Source organism: Argentina silus (genome assembly GCF_951799395.1).
Source record: "Argentina silus genome assembly, chromosome: 21".
Classification (NCBI taxonomy): domain Eukaryota; kingdom Metazoa; phylum Chordata; class Actinopteri; order Argentiniformes; family Argentinidae; genus Argentina; species Argentina silus.
The window spans coordinates 8,961,573-8,978,773 of NC_139675.1; the positions used below are offsets into that span (position 1 = coordinate 8,961,573).

General features: G+C 46.6%; 1 protein-coding gene across 1 annotated transcript in view; it reads left to right on the forward strand.

The window, feature by feature from the left end:
* The window catches only part of ugt8 (UDP glycosyltransferase 8), a 20,311-nt gene extending 12,715 nt beyond the window's left edge, over window positions 1-7,596 (forward strand). The window contains exons 4-6 of the mRNA XM_083693284.1: window positions 1,059-1,135; window positions 2,538-2,757; window positions 3,292-7,596. Of these exons, the coding sequence (XP_083549410.1) occupies window positions 1,059-1,135; window positions 2,538-2,757; window positions 3,292-3,679 (685 nt within the window). The 3' untranslated portion in view covers window positions 3,680-7,596. The remainder of the gene's footprint in view (window positions 1-1,058; window positions 1,136-2,537; window positions 2,758-3,291) is intronic.
* The last annotated feature ends 9,605 nt before the right edge of the window (window positions 7,597-17,201 follow it).

Sequence of the window (17,201 nt, forward strand, 5' to 3'; positions counted from 1 at the left end):
AATAACTTTTAATGAGCCAAGGTGAGGATGATGTAGTAATGGGGAGAGGGAGAGAAAGAGAGAGAGAGAGAGAGAGAGAGAGAGAGAGAGAGAGAGAGAGAGAGAGGGAGAGAGAGAGAGAGAGGGAGAGAGAGAGAGAGAGAGAGAGAGAGAGAGGAGAGGGAGAGAGAGAGAGAGAGACACACAACAAGAGTCTTTCAGCTGTCACGGTCAAATGAGAGCAATTTTACTAAAATGATGATACCAATCTCTGTCTGTCTCTCTCTGTCTCTGTCTCTGTCTCAATGTTCTCACTGGCCGCTCCAGCTATTGCTGAAGATTTTTTGTTAAAGAGGAGAAAAAGAGAGAAAGAGCGAGGGAAAGAGGGAAAGAAAAAGAGAACCATGAATTGTGTCATTGATTGGTCGGGTGAATGTTTGCTTTGATTGGTTAGAGGGAGAATTGTGGCTTTGTTGGGATGGAGAGAGGAAGGGAGAGAGAGAGGGAGGGAGAAATGAAGATAAAGAGAGTGAGAGAGACAGAGGGGGTATATGCATTTAAATGGCCTGCTGGAGCTTCCTAACAGACACACACACACACGCACACACAGACAGACACACACTTAGGCCTATAGGGTCTAAAGCCTATGTCCCTTGGGCCTATAGGTTCTAAGGCCAAGGTCCTTGGCCTGGTTCTAAGGCCTGCAGACAAGTTGTTAAGGATGGTTAAATGCTTGTTTATTTAACTCACACGTTTATGTGTGTATGTACTTGATTTTGTATGATGTTTTTATTAGCCATTCTGAAGTGAGTTTTGCCTGAAACTTAAGAGGGGGAGATCTATCCAAATGTGTGCCTAATCTATCTATCTGTGGGCAAGAGTCTGCATTTCCATAGCCATGGAAATACATCGCCACTGGGTGACTCCTGCTGCTGTCTGAACCTATTTGCATCTGGACTGGAGAAGTGCACTGCCAGACACAGTCTCCATCTCAGTGCACTCAACTCTGACCTTGGTCTAAACGCTTGTCCTGCGCGGGGGGAACATCTAACCCCTGTTCCGTTCTCTCTGTCTGCTAGGTTCTCAGGAGTTCCGCCCAGTAACCTTGGCAACAACACCAAGCTGGTGGATTGGATGCCCCAGAACGACCTATTGGGTAAGAGAACCCTATATATTCCTCTGCTGCCGTCAGCAGTGACATCATCGATTGAGACAAGTTAGACCGATTGAACGACCAAGCGGGTGGGTCGGGGCGCCCCCAAAAACGACCGCTGAAGACGACCTCATTTCCTGTGTGGAAGAGAACACGCAGGAAACGACAGGATTGCAGGCGATGTCTCCATTTTGTTGTTGGAGTCACGCAGGAGTTAGAAGATATTCTCTTAGAACTCACTCAGGGTCAGATACCATATGTATGGGTTCTGTTTAAGTGATTGAGCACGATATTTGTCTCATTTCAGCCACTAATCTGCTCACAAGAGCCCCAAAAACGTGTCCCCACGTCAGTCTCACGCAACAAGTCTATGCGCCTCATGCGCCAGATGCACATAGAATATTAAAATATATTATTATATAATATTATAATATTATTTAATATATAAAATATATTAAAACTGAACAGCATAAATAGAATAACAAACACTGAACAGCCATACTATCCATATACAGTGTGGTATTTATGTTCGCTGGAAGGACACAAAGCTTTTTGTAAAGACGGCGTGAGTTTCAAACCGGCGTTTCAACCACGGCTCCCTCATAAGAGACGATCCTCAACCAGGATAGAAAGGTTCTGCGTCACCGCCGGAGGATTGGGCGGCCGTTTCGGGGTCAGTGGGTGATGGACGTGGTGTATAAACAGGGGTTGGGTGCCCTTGAGGAGAGGGAAAACATCACTCATTAAACCATTGCCAGTCAATGATTGTCAGACACAAACACAGCCCACTCAGATCTCCTTCATGATCCTGTGGTATCATGTAACACACACACACACACACACACACACACACACACACACACACACACACACACACACACACACACACACACACACACACACACACACACACACACACACACACATACATACATACATACATACATTAGATTAGATTAGATTAGATTCAACATACATACATACACACACACACACACATACACACACACACACACATACACACACATTCACACACACACACACACACACACACCCACATACACACATACATTAACTTGGGTAATGTGGACTTCAAAGTATCTTAACGCTTTGAGGAATGAAAGGTTTGTTTAGTTAGTGCCTCTGAACTGACTCTGGTATTCATGTTCTGTTAATGGCTGTAAATGGTTCCCTTTTCACACCCATAGATTTATTGGGTGTTTGATGTTCCGGGTACACCACGCCTAGAGTACACTTCACACACACACACATACACATACAGTATGTATACACACCAGTGTGTTTACATACTGTATTGTGCAATTCTGCGTAATTCACATTCTGTTGACTGAAAGCAAGAATAAAATAGACTCAACCCCCCCCCCCCCCCCCCTCCCCCCCCCAGGCCACGTCAACACGCGGGCCTTCCTGAGCCACGGCGGCTTGAACAGCATCTACGAGGCCATGTACCACGGCGTGCCGGTGGTGGGCGTGCCCCTGTTCGGGGACCACTACGACACCATGACCCGCGTGGCCGCCAAGGGCATGGGCATCATGCTGCAGTGGAAGACCATGACGGAGGAGGAGCTGCACGCCGCGCTCAACAGCATCATCACAGAGACCAGGTGTGTACGGGAGACACACACACACACACACACACACACGTACGCACACACGTACGCACAAATGCATGGGCACCACACGCACGCACATGCACATGCGCTCCCACAGACACACCTACACACAGCCAAGAATGGTTGAAGACACTTTAGTTGACCTGTGGAACGTTCATGCTGGAGTTTACTGCCCCCTGGTGGCTAGCAGCGGTTCGACAGCACTGCTGCCTCAATACATACACTCACAGACGTGACTCTCAGACAGACAGGGGCCCTTTCTCAATTGTTAGAAACTCGATTCCTCGCGTCCTCTCCTCTGTCCTCCACTCGCTTCTTCTTAAAGAGCATTGGAGGAGAAGAAGATCAAAGGGGAGGGTCCTGGATCTTCTCCAACGTGTTTTGAGTAGGAAGTGAGCGGAGGATGGAGGAATCCGATTGAAAGAGGGCCAGTACCTACACACACACACACACACACACACACACACACACACACACACACACACACACACACACACACTTCCTCAACCCTGTGTTTGTTCCTAGGTACCGTCAGCGGGCCCGTATTCTCTCAAACATCCATAAGGACCAACCAGGACACCCGGTGACCAGAGCAGCCTATTGGATAGACTACATCCTCCGTCACCACGGCGCCAGCCACTTACGATCCTCCGTCTACCAAGTCCACACCTACCAGTACTTCCTATTGGATGTCGTTCTCACCGTGTCGGTGGGCTTAGCTGTGATTGGCTACGCCCTCTCCCGGATAGTAGGGCTCCTGAGGTCAAAGTTCGGGGGTCAGCAGCGGAGGGGGGACGAGGTCGCCGGGGACGGCGGAGACGTGGCGGCGAACGGACATTGCCATAGCAACGGCGTCGCAAACGGGAAACACAAACGCAACGGCGCCCTGAGGAATGAGAAGAAGATGAAGTAGAGCTCTGGTTGGTCGAGAGGGAGTAGGATGTAGGAAGTAGTCCCTCTAGACACTGTTCCGAGGTCAGTTTAGTGTTTTTCTCCCTGAGGTTTAAGGTGAGGGACTGGGGAGGATAACTGATAACTGATCCTAGATCTGTGTCTAAGGGCCAACTGGATCGCTCGAGGAGGAGGAGGAAACACAATGCATTGTGGGGGACAGTGGAAAGGGGCTGAGGTGCTAAGAACTAGTGTGTTTGTGTGTGTGTATGTGTGTGTGTGTGTGTGTGTGGGGGGGGGGGATTAGCTGTACACAACCAACGCTAACAACAACAACAACAACTCAACAGCAACAAGGACACAACAACAAACAAGCTGGAAGGCCAAAGTCCAAGGAAAAGAAAAGAGAAAGAAATTTTCAGAAGTGCTTCTCCCCTCCCTCCCTCCCTCCCTCCCTCACGCTCTCTTTCTTGTCCTCTCTTCTCTTAAACCGAGGGATGAGGCAGGAAGGAAAGCTCTGAGCAACAAACCTTCGTCCTTGAACAAAAAAAAAGAAAAAAAGAAAGAAAGGAAGAAAGAAAAAAAAGAGTTCAACTATTTTAATTCAGAAAAGATTAAACATTTTAACGACACACTACGGCACTGCTCACCAAGCGTCTGATAAAACTGTAAATAGAAGACACATCTATTTATTGTTACTGTACAAAAGCATTTTAATGATGGGAACGCTCCACTGGCTACTGGGTAATTTATTAGAATTTTTAGCATAAAAATCACAATAATGATACGTAACGCATTTTTATTTTTTCGTCATTATTTTATGGATCGGTCGGATCGCAGTATGGACAACACGCACTCCCTCTCGTCGACCAACCTAAGAACACGAACCCTGGGGGCGTCTCAATCGTCTTTTCCCAACTCCTCGCGTTTCTCTCTCCTCGCTTGGGAGGGATAGAGGACAGAGAGACGATTGGGACAACCCCCCCCCCCCCCCCCACACACACCCCTGCCGGATGTGGAGGGCAGGGCTTCTGAACGTTAGGCCTCAAAGCCCACTAAGACACAACTGGGTGTGTCCTTCCTTACCTGACCACTCCGTCGATCTATCGATGCCATTGATTGGTTCATCGACATTCCACTCGCCTCTGGTCAATCCTCATCGTCTAGGGTGGCTTCCTCTTCTTATTTCCTCTCCTTCTTTTCTAGCTGATCTGAAAACATAGGGATAGGTTGAGAATGCCGACTGGGAATTGTGCTTTCACTTGTCCGGTTCTGTTTCATGTCGGTGCTGATGAAGGAAAAGGATTTGTTTTTATTTGTTTTTAAGTCTGAAGTCTTGAGAACCAGCGGCATTGGTCACAGATCACTCTCTCTCTCCCTCTCTCTCTCTCTCCCTCTCCTAGACCAGCAAAGATCTTCATTTTGCGGCCGGGTTTGTCGGGAGAAATTGAGTTCTACCTCAAACCTCATCAACCAGTGCTGGTCCCATGCTGATCAGTCATTGATTAGTGATTAGTAGTTATTGATCTCTATAGGCGCCCACACCCACAGAGAGGCACCCCTTTTCTATGAATTGATTCATTAGTATTGGTTGGTATTGATTCATGACACACACACACACACACACACACACACACTGTATATTATGTTTTAGCCTTTATCCAGAAGCCCTCACCCACGTGTGTATTTCACTCCCTGTACATGTATGTAGATGTCATGTAGGCTTGTGTAGATGCATCAACTTGTGTGTAGTGTGTGAAGTTCTTCAGATCCATATGGCTTTTTTTGTACAATGCAGGTGTGTGTGTACGTGTATGTGTAGAATGTGTCAGTGTGTGTGTGTGTGTGTGTGTGTCTGTGTGTGTGTGTGTGTGTCTGTGAGTGTGTGAGTGTGTGTGTGTGTGTGTGTGTGTGTGTGTGTGTGTGTTTTGTGCCCTCTTTGAGTCCACAGCCCCTGTTCAATGCCCTGGCGGTATATCAGTCCTAGTTCATTGTTTAGCTCCTCTGTGGCCATGAGGCGTGTGCTGTAATGCGAGTGGCGTGACGTTGCTCAGAGAGAGAACGGTGTCAGGTGGGTCTATGAATAGTGCGCCACACACACACACACACACACACACACACACACACACACACACACACACACACACACACACACCTGTAGTCGTCACACAAAATAGTGTCTTTGCGACAGGTGCGTAGGAGAAGTCCCAGTTGAAGTAGAGCAGATGGAGAGTGTGTGTGCTGGGTTCTTCAGTTGTTCTTTAATTGTTCCACTCTAAGGTCGCTCTATCGCCCGTCGTCAGTAGGGGTGCATCTCAGTAGTCTAAAGTCTTCTTCCTTTCCTTGTCTCCTCCCACCTCCCTCCTTTCCTCATCTCCTCCCCTTCATCCTTTCCTCACCCCGCCACCCCCAAAAATTCCTTTCCTAATCTCTTCCCCCTTCTTCCTTTCCTCATCTCCTCCCTTCTCCCTCCTTTCCTCCTTTCCTTCTTCCTCTCCTTGTATCCCCCTCTCCTTGCTCTCCTTGTCTCCTCTCCCTCCTTTCCTCATCTCCTCCCCCCCTCGCTCCTTTTCCTCATCTCCTCTCCATCCTCTCTGCTCTGATCTGAGATCATGTGGACAAGATGAACCAATATGACGGAGTGTGCGTTCCACCTCTCCATCACGTTGGCATCAGTGCAGATGAAGGGAAGGAGACGAGGAGACGAAGTGAAGGAGACAAGGAAAGGAAAGTTTTTTTTTTTAGGCTCCTGAGATGCACCCAGACGGTCCTTTCTACATCAGACTCCGACCTCCATTTTGTTGATTTGAGATGTGTGTTTTTTGAGAGACTTGTCTTTTCTCCTGTGGTTGTCGTCGTCATAATAACGTAGTCTACATTTCTGTTCATAAACCGTTGAAATGCGAAACCCGGCAATGTGCAACTCATTGACCCCCCAAGTGTTGGGCGCATTGTTCAGGATGTTTGCCTCGTCGCCGCCCAACAAACACTAGATTACCGGAGCACGCCCAATAGCAAGCCTTATTAAAGACCCACATGACTGACAAACTTCAGCTCTTAACCAATCAGAGGAGAGGAGGACTCATAACCAAACAACCAAACATTGAGGTCTTTCACTAGAAAAAGGAACACTTCCACAGAAACTTTCCAGGTTCCTCCCTTCTCTATGAGCTGGATGGTGTGTTGTGCCCGGCCAATCCTGGCCCGGCCCGGCCTGGCCCTGCTTCAGTCTATACTTGAATTTTCTTCATCTTCATCATCGTCATCGTCATCAGCTCTATAGTAGAGCGAGTAGAGCTTCAGGCAACACACTACGGGCTATGACTAGAGAATGGACAGAGCGAAAGAAACTATTTTTTGTGAATAAATGTATCTATATTTATTTTCCTTGTTTCTTTTTTGTTAATGATTTCAGTATTAAAAAGATAATGAGGGCTCCTTCTCTCACTGTCTGCTGACCTGCTACACTCTTTGCCCACTGCAAGGCTGTACTGCTCTGTTAAGGTGTGTGTGTGTGTGTGTGTGTGTGTGTGTGTGCGTGTGTGTGTGCGTGCGTGCGTGAGTGCGTGTGCATGTTGGCATCCACTTAAATCGTCCTCTCCCCATCTCCCCCACCCCGCTCTCTCTCTCTCTCTCTCTCTCTTGCTCTCTTATTGCAGCCTTGCCCAGTGCTGAACTCCCCCCCTCCCTCTCTCTCTCTCCCTTCTCCCTCCCTCTCCCTTTCTCTCTCTCTCTGCAGTAACTCCAGGGTATCAGTGATGACCGTTGCACTTGCAAAAGCGCTGACCTGGCAAATGTCTTTTTATTTTTATTTTTTTTTATTTCATTTGACGTTGATTTTAAAAGATGTCCTAAAGTGTCTGTCATGTGTGTCTATGTTGTAAATATAATATGTAAACAAACAAAAGTACTAATGCTAAATAAACGTTACCTATTTTGTTTGCACAATTGTTTGTGGTGTTCTTCCATTGGGCTGAGCAGCTCACTCAGATCCCTCCCTCCCTCCCTCCCTCCCTCCCTCCCTCCCTCCCTCTTTCTTGATCTGAGGGAAGAGGAAGGAAAGCTCTGAACAACAAACCTTTGTCCTTGTTTTTAGTTAAACTGTTTGGATTTAGAGATGATTAGCGTGTAATGAGAGGTTCTTCTCACCAAGCATCTGGTAAAACTGTAAATAATATATGCCATTTAGCTGACACTTTTATCCAAAGCGACTTACATTGCAGTGAGTGCATACATTTCAGTATATATGGTCCCAGCAGGAATCAAACCCACAACCTAAGCGTTGTTAGCGCCATGCTCTACCAACTGAGCCACAGAGGAAATAGAAGACACAGCTATTTATTATTACTGTACAAAAGCATTGTAATGATGGGAACGCTGAGGTAGCTTCTGGGTAATTGAGTTTATTCTTAGTAGGATTGGGAGGAGGAGCAACGTTCATGTATGGACATCAGATCTAGAGTTTCATTGTGTTTCAGGTTCATAACCGACAGTTGCCATTTTGACAGTGATGATCAAACAATTACTATGAAGTGAAAATAGAGATTCTCAGCTTTTATTTCATGGTATTTGTGTACATACTGGTTTCATCCAATGTCCAAATTAAGCACTCATGTTTATTATTTGGTGGACAATCCTTTGCATGCAATATCTGCCTGAAATCTACAACCCATTGACCCCCACCCACATTGTTTCTTTTCAATGATCTTCCAAACTGTTGATTTTGGCAAACCTAAGGTTTTGGCTATGTTTCTGATCGTTTGTTTTCTGATTTCTCAGTCTAATAATGGCTTCCTTGACTTTCAATGACACCTCTTTGTTCCTCATATTAACACCAAGAGCAAATACCAAAGGCAAGTCCAAAGACTAAAATCAACACAACACATTGATAGCTATCTTATGCTCTCTTATGCTGCACGAATGATGTGACGGAACACACCTGACTTGCCTGAAAGACCTGTCGAGCCAATTGTCACATTAATTGTAGGTTGTCCTGCTTTAACCTCCATAGTAGTTGTTTGATTTAAAGGTGTAGAGCCAAAAGAAGAAAAAATGCTTAACTGTGCCATTACTTATGCAGACACGTATATATATATATGTACACGTCTTTACTATTCCAATGGCAGTTTTAAAATCACCTAGCTGCAGTATTTGGTACAATACCCCCTGATTCATTGTGCACTGTTTTCCATGCTGTTTGAAGGCTTAAAGGACCATTATGTAACTCAAGCTTTCTAAAAGCTTCCTGATGCTTGTAATGACTCTGTTTAATCAGGAGCAATCAGGGAAATGAGGACCCTTGAAAGAAAAATATCATTTACGAATGATGTTTTGGTCCTACCTGACACTTGATTTGCATAGAAAGATTTTGTTGTTACTGCCAGGGGTGTTCTAGGCCAGTGGACTCACCGATTTTTGCCTTTCTGTCTCTGGTGGCTGCCTCTTTGAATCATGAGTATGCAGAAATAGCTAATATCCAGCACTGCAAGTCCATTCCAGGGGGGTTATATTATCATTAGGGAGGATGTTGTTGTTTGTGACTTCTGACTGAATTTCACTGCTGGCGATGGCCAGAAGAGGCACATTTCAGACAAACTCCTATAATACACTAGTTGATTAAATAATAACAACAATCCTTTAATACTTCCACCTTCATAATGAATGGTTCTCTGATTTGTTGAGAACACACTTAGGCACACTTTAGGAGGTAGGACACACAAGAAGGGAGGACACTTTAGGAGGTAGGACACACAAGAAGGTAGGACACTTTAGGAGGTAGGACACATAAGAAGGTAGGACACTTTAGGAGGTAGGAGACACAAGAAGGTAGGACACTTTAGGTAGGACACTTTAGGAGGTAGGACCCCTTAGGAGGTAGGACACATGAGAAGGTAGTTCACTTTAGGAGGTAGGACACATTAGGAGGTAGGACACACTAGGAGGTAGGACACACTAGGAGGTAGGACACTTTAGGAGGTCGGACACATTAGGAGGTAGGACACTTTAGGAGGTCGGACACATTAGGAGGTAGGACACATTAGGAGGTAGGACACATTAGGAGGTAGGACACATTAGGAGGTAGGACACATTAGGAGGTAGGACATCAATGAGACAGATATTCTTACCCTGTGTTTCTAATGAGATGTATGACAGACTGAAGTTGTTACCAGGCGGCTCCTGGGTCTGCAGGTATCAGGTGTTGGAATCATCTAAAGTGGCAGACACACACACACACACACACACACACACACACACACACACACACACACACACACACACACACACACACACACACACACACACACCGTCCAGACCTGGCCTGTTCCATGGTAGATAGAGTTCTCGGGGGGGGGGGGGGTGATGTGTGTGTGCTCGTGCTGAGTGAGATGCCGGTAACGGAATACCCGACCGGCTCGCAGCCAAGCACTCTGGGGCCCTTAATTATTCACGTCGCTCGCTTGCTGGCCGGCTTACACACACACACACACACACACACACACACACACACACACACACACACACACTGTATACCTGCTGTATACCCGCTGGTATGGGGGGGAGGGGATGATCAGGTATCACTATAGAACAGCATTCATTCATTTTCAACAAGCTTTCCCTCCCTCCCTCCCTCCCCCTCTCCCCTCCCCTCTCCCCTCCACTTCTCCCCCTCGCCCTCTGTTCTTCCAAGTGCCTATTATCTCGTTCTCTCCCTCCCTTCTTCAAAGGAGAATGGTGAGGTGCAATTATCCACTTAGTGTTGTTGTTGTACATACCCAATGACACACCATCTAGTCAGCATGGAGGGACTTATTAATGTGCGTGTGCGTGTGTGAGTGTATGTGCATGTGTGTGCGTGTGTGTGTGTGTGTGCGCTTGCGTGCGTGTGTGTGTGTGTGTGTGTGTGTGACTATGCTTTAATTCCAATGAGACATGTAGACACTGCAGAGGCACCAGTGTGTGATAGCTGACAGTGGGATTGTGGTCCCTGTGCTCCCTGGCTTTGGAGAATGTCTTCCTAAAGCTGACAGAGGGAGTTCCACCAGGGCAGTGTCTCCTCTCTCCCCTGAGACGGAAGGTGTTGCAGGTCTGACACACACACACACACACACACACACACACACACACACACACACACACACACACACACACATACACTCACACACAGTGTGTGCGTGCGTTTGTGTGTGCGTGCGTGTGTGTGTGTGTGTGTAATGTATATGTTGCCTTGGTTTGACTCGTGAATGTGTATTGACCTGGTTAGCTTTTGTGTTTGTGTTTGTGTGTGTGTGTGTGTGTGTATGTGTGTGTGTGGGTGTGTGTGTGTGCAAATGTGTTGACTTAGCTAAGCTTGTCTAGTCTTAAATGGCTAAGGCCCTGTATATGCTTCTATGCCAGTGATGCATACCATTGACACACACATCACACACACACACACACACACACACACACACACACACACAACAAAGCTAGTACAAGTTAACAGCCGTACAAGTTAATGTTGACACAGTGACTCACAGGTGTGTGTGTGTATGTGGGTGTGTGTGTGTGTGTGTATGTGTGTGTGTGTGTGTGTGCTTGGGTGTGTGTGTGCTTGGGTGTGCCTCTGCCGGTGTGCGTGTGAGAGATCATCCTGCAGCCTATATTCTGTTACTGACAGCTTTTGTCCAGGAGAGGGCAGTGTTGTCCTGTAGGTAATGTTTACTCACTCATCTCTCACACATACACACACACACACACACACACACACACACACACACACACACACACACACACACACACACACACATACACATACACATGCAAAGTGCACACACAGACATCCTGAATTACACCTGCACAGTGATACATACATAGAATTGTTCTCCTCCAAACATAAAACAAACTGTGCCCTTTTACCCATGATGCAATCAGCTTGCGCCTAGGGTCGTCTTGGTGACGGTTTCCATAGTAACCGGGCTGCTCTGCCCAACCAGAGGGTGACCTGTTGGCAACGGTGTCAGTAGTGGGGAGAGAGGGGTTCTGATGCAAAGGTCCTGCAATGCCTCTGTTCTGTGTGTGTGTAGGTGTGTCTGTGTGTGTGTGTAGGTGTGTCTGTGTGTGTGTGTAGGTGTGTCTGTGTGTGTGTGTGTGTGTGTGTGTGTGTGTGTGTAGAGGTGTGTAGGTCTGTGTGTGTGTGTGTGTAGGTGTAGGTATGTGTTTGTATGTGTGTGTGTAGGTATGTGTTTGCGTCTGTGTATGTATCAGTGTGTAGGTGTAGGTGTGTGTTTGTATGTGTGTGTGTAGGTATGTGTTTGCGTCGGTGTGTGTGTGCAAGTGTGTCTGTGTGTGTGTGTGTGTGTAGGAATGTGTGTGTGTGTATAGGTGTGTGTGTAGGAATGTGCGTGCGTGTGTGTGTGTGTGTAGGAGATGGGAGCAGCCTATTGTTATTCTGTACTACAGTATTTCTCCAACTTTAACACAGAGCAGGAGACTGGCTTCAGATGGTGTGGGTCTGTCTGCTTCAACAAGATGGTTGAGACTACAGTCCAGTTTTTGACTACAGATTTGTGTGTGTGTGTGTGTGTATGGGGGGGGGGGGGCGGTGGCTGTGTCTGTGTGTGGGGGGGTCAGTGTCGGTGTCCATTCTCCGAGCCACCTCTCAGTGTTTCAGTATCCTCAGAGACGCCTCACTGATGTAATGTTTCAATATTCGTTGTGACAGTTGTGATAGTTGTGATAGTTGTGATAGTTGTGATAGTTGTGATAATTGTGATAGTTGTGACAGTTGTGATAGTTGTGACAGTTGTGACAGTTGTGATAGTTGTGATAGTTGTGATAGTTGTGACAGTTGTGATAGTTGTGATAGTTGTGATAGTTGTGACAGTTGTGATAGTTGTGACTGTTGTGACAGTTGTGATAGTTGTGATAGTTGTGATAGTTGTGACTGTTGTGATAGTTGTGATAGTTGTGATAGTTGTGATAGTTGTGACTGTTGTGATAGTTGTGATAGTTGTGATAGTTGTGATTGTTGTGATAGTTGTGATAGTTGCCCTTCCCTGGTGAATGATGCAGACAGGCAACACCAAGCTGGGCAGAACATTCATTATGAATCAATGAGAGAAGATTGAATGACCCAGTGATGAATGTGGCTAGTTCTGTCTTGTTCATTTGGAGGCTATGACTGGTCGCCGTAGCCTAGCGCAACGCAAGACAGAATGGCCCTTGAAAACAAACAAACGTCTAAACTAACCCTCAGTTACTTGCTTTTAATAACCTTGTCAAATAAAATAACGTTTTAAAAGAGTGAAAGGCTATACTGTAAAATATGCACTACTATTTTTGCACTATGAAATGTGACAACAGTCGCAATGACGGGGTCAGTTCAATATATTTTATATTGCTGTGTGTGTGTGTGTGTGTGTGTGTGTGTGTGTGTGTGTGTGTACAATTCCATTTCTACCCCATCTCTGGTTCACTCCCCCTCATCATGGATTTAAAACTGTAGTGTTGGCATGAACGTGGACTAGAGGCGTGGTTTTCACCCATGGTTCTTAGGGAGCCCTTTTGCCAAATCAGTTTCACTTCGAGAGCCACTCTCACCACAACAATGTCAGAATATCATAGGCCTGGAATTAGTCATCAGCCTAACTACAGTACTTTTGTCTTCAAATGCAATGCAATACGTGAACAGAATAACATATTCCACACGTTAACACAAAAGCACTAACAAAAGTGCTAACACAAAAGCACTAATTGTGATAGTCTGCATAACAAATGAGTGAACTGGTTGGATATAGGCTCGACTAATCATCCTATTAATGCAGAATCAAAGAGAAGTCACGTGTTCACTTTCAAATTACAGTAGGGCTTACTGCCAAATTGGCCCAGCGCTCGTTGGAGATGGGCATAGCGGTCGTTGGAGACACACAGGAATAATCCCACTGATGTCCGTGGAGTACGCTACTGGCACCGGACGCGTCCTCCTGCCTCGTTAGGAAGGCCTGCTTTAACACTTTCCGTGCTGCTCCTCCACAAACTGCCATCAGAGGTTTCTGTTGCCGAAACGAAACAGGAGTGGAGCCGATGTCCGTCAGTGACGTTTCAACGCGGCTGCTGAGAGATCGGTGCACTCGTTTTTATTGCAGATTTGCGGCGGAATGCAAACATGACAATACCGCTATAAAATAATAACATAATCTTTATCGGGAGTTGCCAATTCTCATGAGCGACGTTAAGAAGAGGTCTGGATTAGAGAGAGATTCTACTGCAGTAGAAGAGGCATGTTATTAAAGGTGATGAGTGTGAGTGTGAGTGCGTGTGTGTGTGCGTGAGTGTGAGTGTGAGTGTGAGAGTACAGAGATGAGGGGTGGTACAGACGGATGGAACCCTGTCAGTGTGTCGGCATGGAGATAAGAGAGGCCTGACAGCGAGGGAGAGGGAATGACAACTTTCATATCGATCATCCTGACTTATCAGTGTGAGCGTGTGTGTGTGCGTGTGTTTGTGCACGCGTGTGTGTGTGCGCGTGTGTGTGAGCTGCGTGTGTGTGTGTGTGCGCAATATAAAATGTGTAAGTTAGAATCCAAAATAAATCACTGTCATGTGGCCTGTCTCAGCAGCTGTTGTCAGATTTCCTCACCTCTCTCTGTCAGCTCTGAACACACACACACACACACACACACACACACACACACACACACACACACACACACACACACACACACATATACACACACACACACACACACACAAATTGAAATTGCACCCCCCCCCCCCCCCCCCACACACACACAGATGCCACCCTGTGCCTCACAGCTCCAAGTGTCTGGACTCTGCCCAGGAGAGTGAGAGAGCCAACTGTGATCCTGGCAGAGAGGAGGAGAACACTTATATCTGCATCTCTCTCTCTCTCTCTCTCTCTCTCTCTCTCCCTCCCTCTCCCCCCTATCTCTCTCTGTCTCTCTCTTCCTCTCCTATCTTTCTTTCATTCTCCCTTTCCCTCACTGTTCCTCTCTCTCTCTCTCGCTCTCTGCCTCTCTCTCTCTTTCTCTGCCTCTCCTCCTTCCCTCCCTCCCTCCTCTGTAAGTCTGCGAGCTAATGCAGTGTAACCGTGAGGAATTGGGAATTCAATTGGAGAAAATCTGCCTTTTGAGTTTTCAGCCAGCTATTTAATCACAGGCGTGAATTATAGCTCTGCTGCCATAGGGAACGACCACTGAGGGTTGAATAAGCAGTAAATAAACGCTAAATAAACGGCACGCTTGATTATCATCGAATCACCCAATGCTGTCCTTGCTCACCCCTTTTTTTCACCTTTACTGACTGGCAGCTGTTTTGAGTGTGTGTGTGTGTGTGTGTGTATGTGCGTGTATGTATATGTGTGCATGTGCGAGTGCGTACTCCGAAAGATTGGAGTCATCTGAGGACAGTAACCAATCACACTGGAGGGTAGATCACTATCTCCTTATCTATCCATCCCTTCCTCCCTCCCTCCATCCCTCCATCCCTCCCTCCATCCCTCCATCCCTCCATCCCTCCCTCTATCTCTTTATCTCGCCCCCTTTAAGCCAATGTCTAAGATCCAGTCTTGTGGCCAACTATTCTGATACTATCACAGAAAAGTTTTCTGGAAATTGCAATACCCCCCCCCCCCCCCCCCCCCCCCACACACACACACACACACAAACACACCTCTCCTCTGTACCTCTTGATCATTTTCTCAGTAAGTGATTTGATCTTTATCAGTTCTCCCTTTGCTCTCTCTCCCTCTCTCTCTCTCTCTCTCTCTCTCTCTCATCCCTCCATTCTTCACACACTCTCTCTGAGAATCATATGTCTATTTTTGGGCTATTATTGTTTCTCTTTCTGTAAAGAACAGGAAACTTTGTGTGATCTGATCTCCTAGCTATGATTGACCTAGTATTGTAGATCTGGTTTCTCTACTGCTGAAAACACGTGTTTGATACCATCCCTCAATCCATTCCAGGCATTACATTGAGCCCGTCCTCCCATTTCTACCTCCACCAGCCTCCCCTGTTGGCCACCACATTCTCCCAGGCTCTCTTCTGTGAGATAAGTCCACAGTGAGTGGGGTGAAACTGGGGAGCATTATCTTCTAATAGTTTAGACATGCCCCCCCCCCCCCCCCCCGCCCGTCTCTGCTGTCTGTAGATACACATACACACACACACACACACACACACACACACACACACACACACACACACACACGGAGAGAGGCATCTCCATCATAGCTCCCTAGTGGTGGGTTGCCGGGTGATGGATGTCTCTCCCCTGTGCGGCACCGTTAAACTGCCTCTCTATCTGTCTGCAGCCGCCTGTGCCCTCACATCTGATTAGATCCCAATGGGAGCCAGTCGCCCCCTGTCATCATTCATACAGCATGGGCCTGAGATGCGACTGAGAGCCCACGGAGCACATCACTTCCTGACACGGTGGTAGCTGCTGTACTGTACTGTTGGCCATTTTGGTGCAAAGCTCGGGTTATGATGGTGACTCCTGTACGACTCAGTTTCGCTCGAGCGGTACAGCGTTGAGATGGGGATGAAGTGAAACTGGAACGGGAGGGAGGGAAGGAGGGAGGGAGGGAGGGAGGGAGGGGGAGCGTTGTGCCGCTGACGTTTTATGGTTCATGAAGAGTCATGATTGGCATATTCGTATTCTTGTGGCTCTGGTTCAATGGCGTCAACGCCATTTGAATTTCTATCAATCAGTTCGGCCTCCTATTTATTCAAATTACTCTCCTCATTATGGAAATAACTGTCAGGACGCTGCAGAAGTCAATCTCTCTCTCTGTCTCTCTCTCTCTCTCTCTCTCTCTTCCCCTCCCTCTCTCCCTCTCCCCCTCTCCCTCTCTCTGTCTCCTATTTACATGTCAATGACTTTGCTACTTTATGCCTCTGGTGTTGAAATGAAGGTAATTTGCTTCCAATGAGCAGGGTTATTCTATTACTCTATCCATTCAGGTCAGTGGCTACTGATGACGATGTAACCAGAAAGTGGAGTGTGTGTGTGTGTGTGTGTGTGTGTGTGAATATATGTGTGTGTGTGTGTGTGTGTGTGTGTGTGTGAGAGAGTGAAAGTGGTGTGAACGCTTGTCTGGTTTCATATTAGTAATGGTTGTTTTGGTCCGATGTTTTCAGTGGCTGTTGAACCAACTCACCGCCTCTTCTCAGTAGGCATTAGAATGTAGTAGAATGTAGGCACATTCTATGTAGTCCTTATGTAGTCCTTATGTAGTCCTTACGTAGTCATTATGTAGTCATTATGTAGTTTCTATGTAGTCATGATGTAGTTTCTATGTAGTCCTTATGTAGTCATTATGTAGTCATTATCGAATCATGATGTAGTCCTTATGTAGTCATTATGTAGTCCTTATGTAGTTTCTATGTAGCTCTACATCATTCTTGTCCACGTCATCCTGTGTTAGGGTTGCTTTTTATAATATAATATTCTAGGACAGTGTCTTAAAATAATGATGTAACCTCAATTAATGATGTCTTCCCTGTAGCATATCGGTAAAAACGCTGATTGTCAAAAAGATT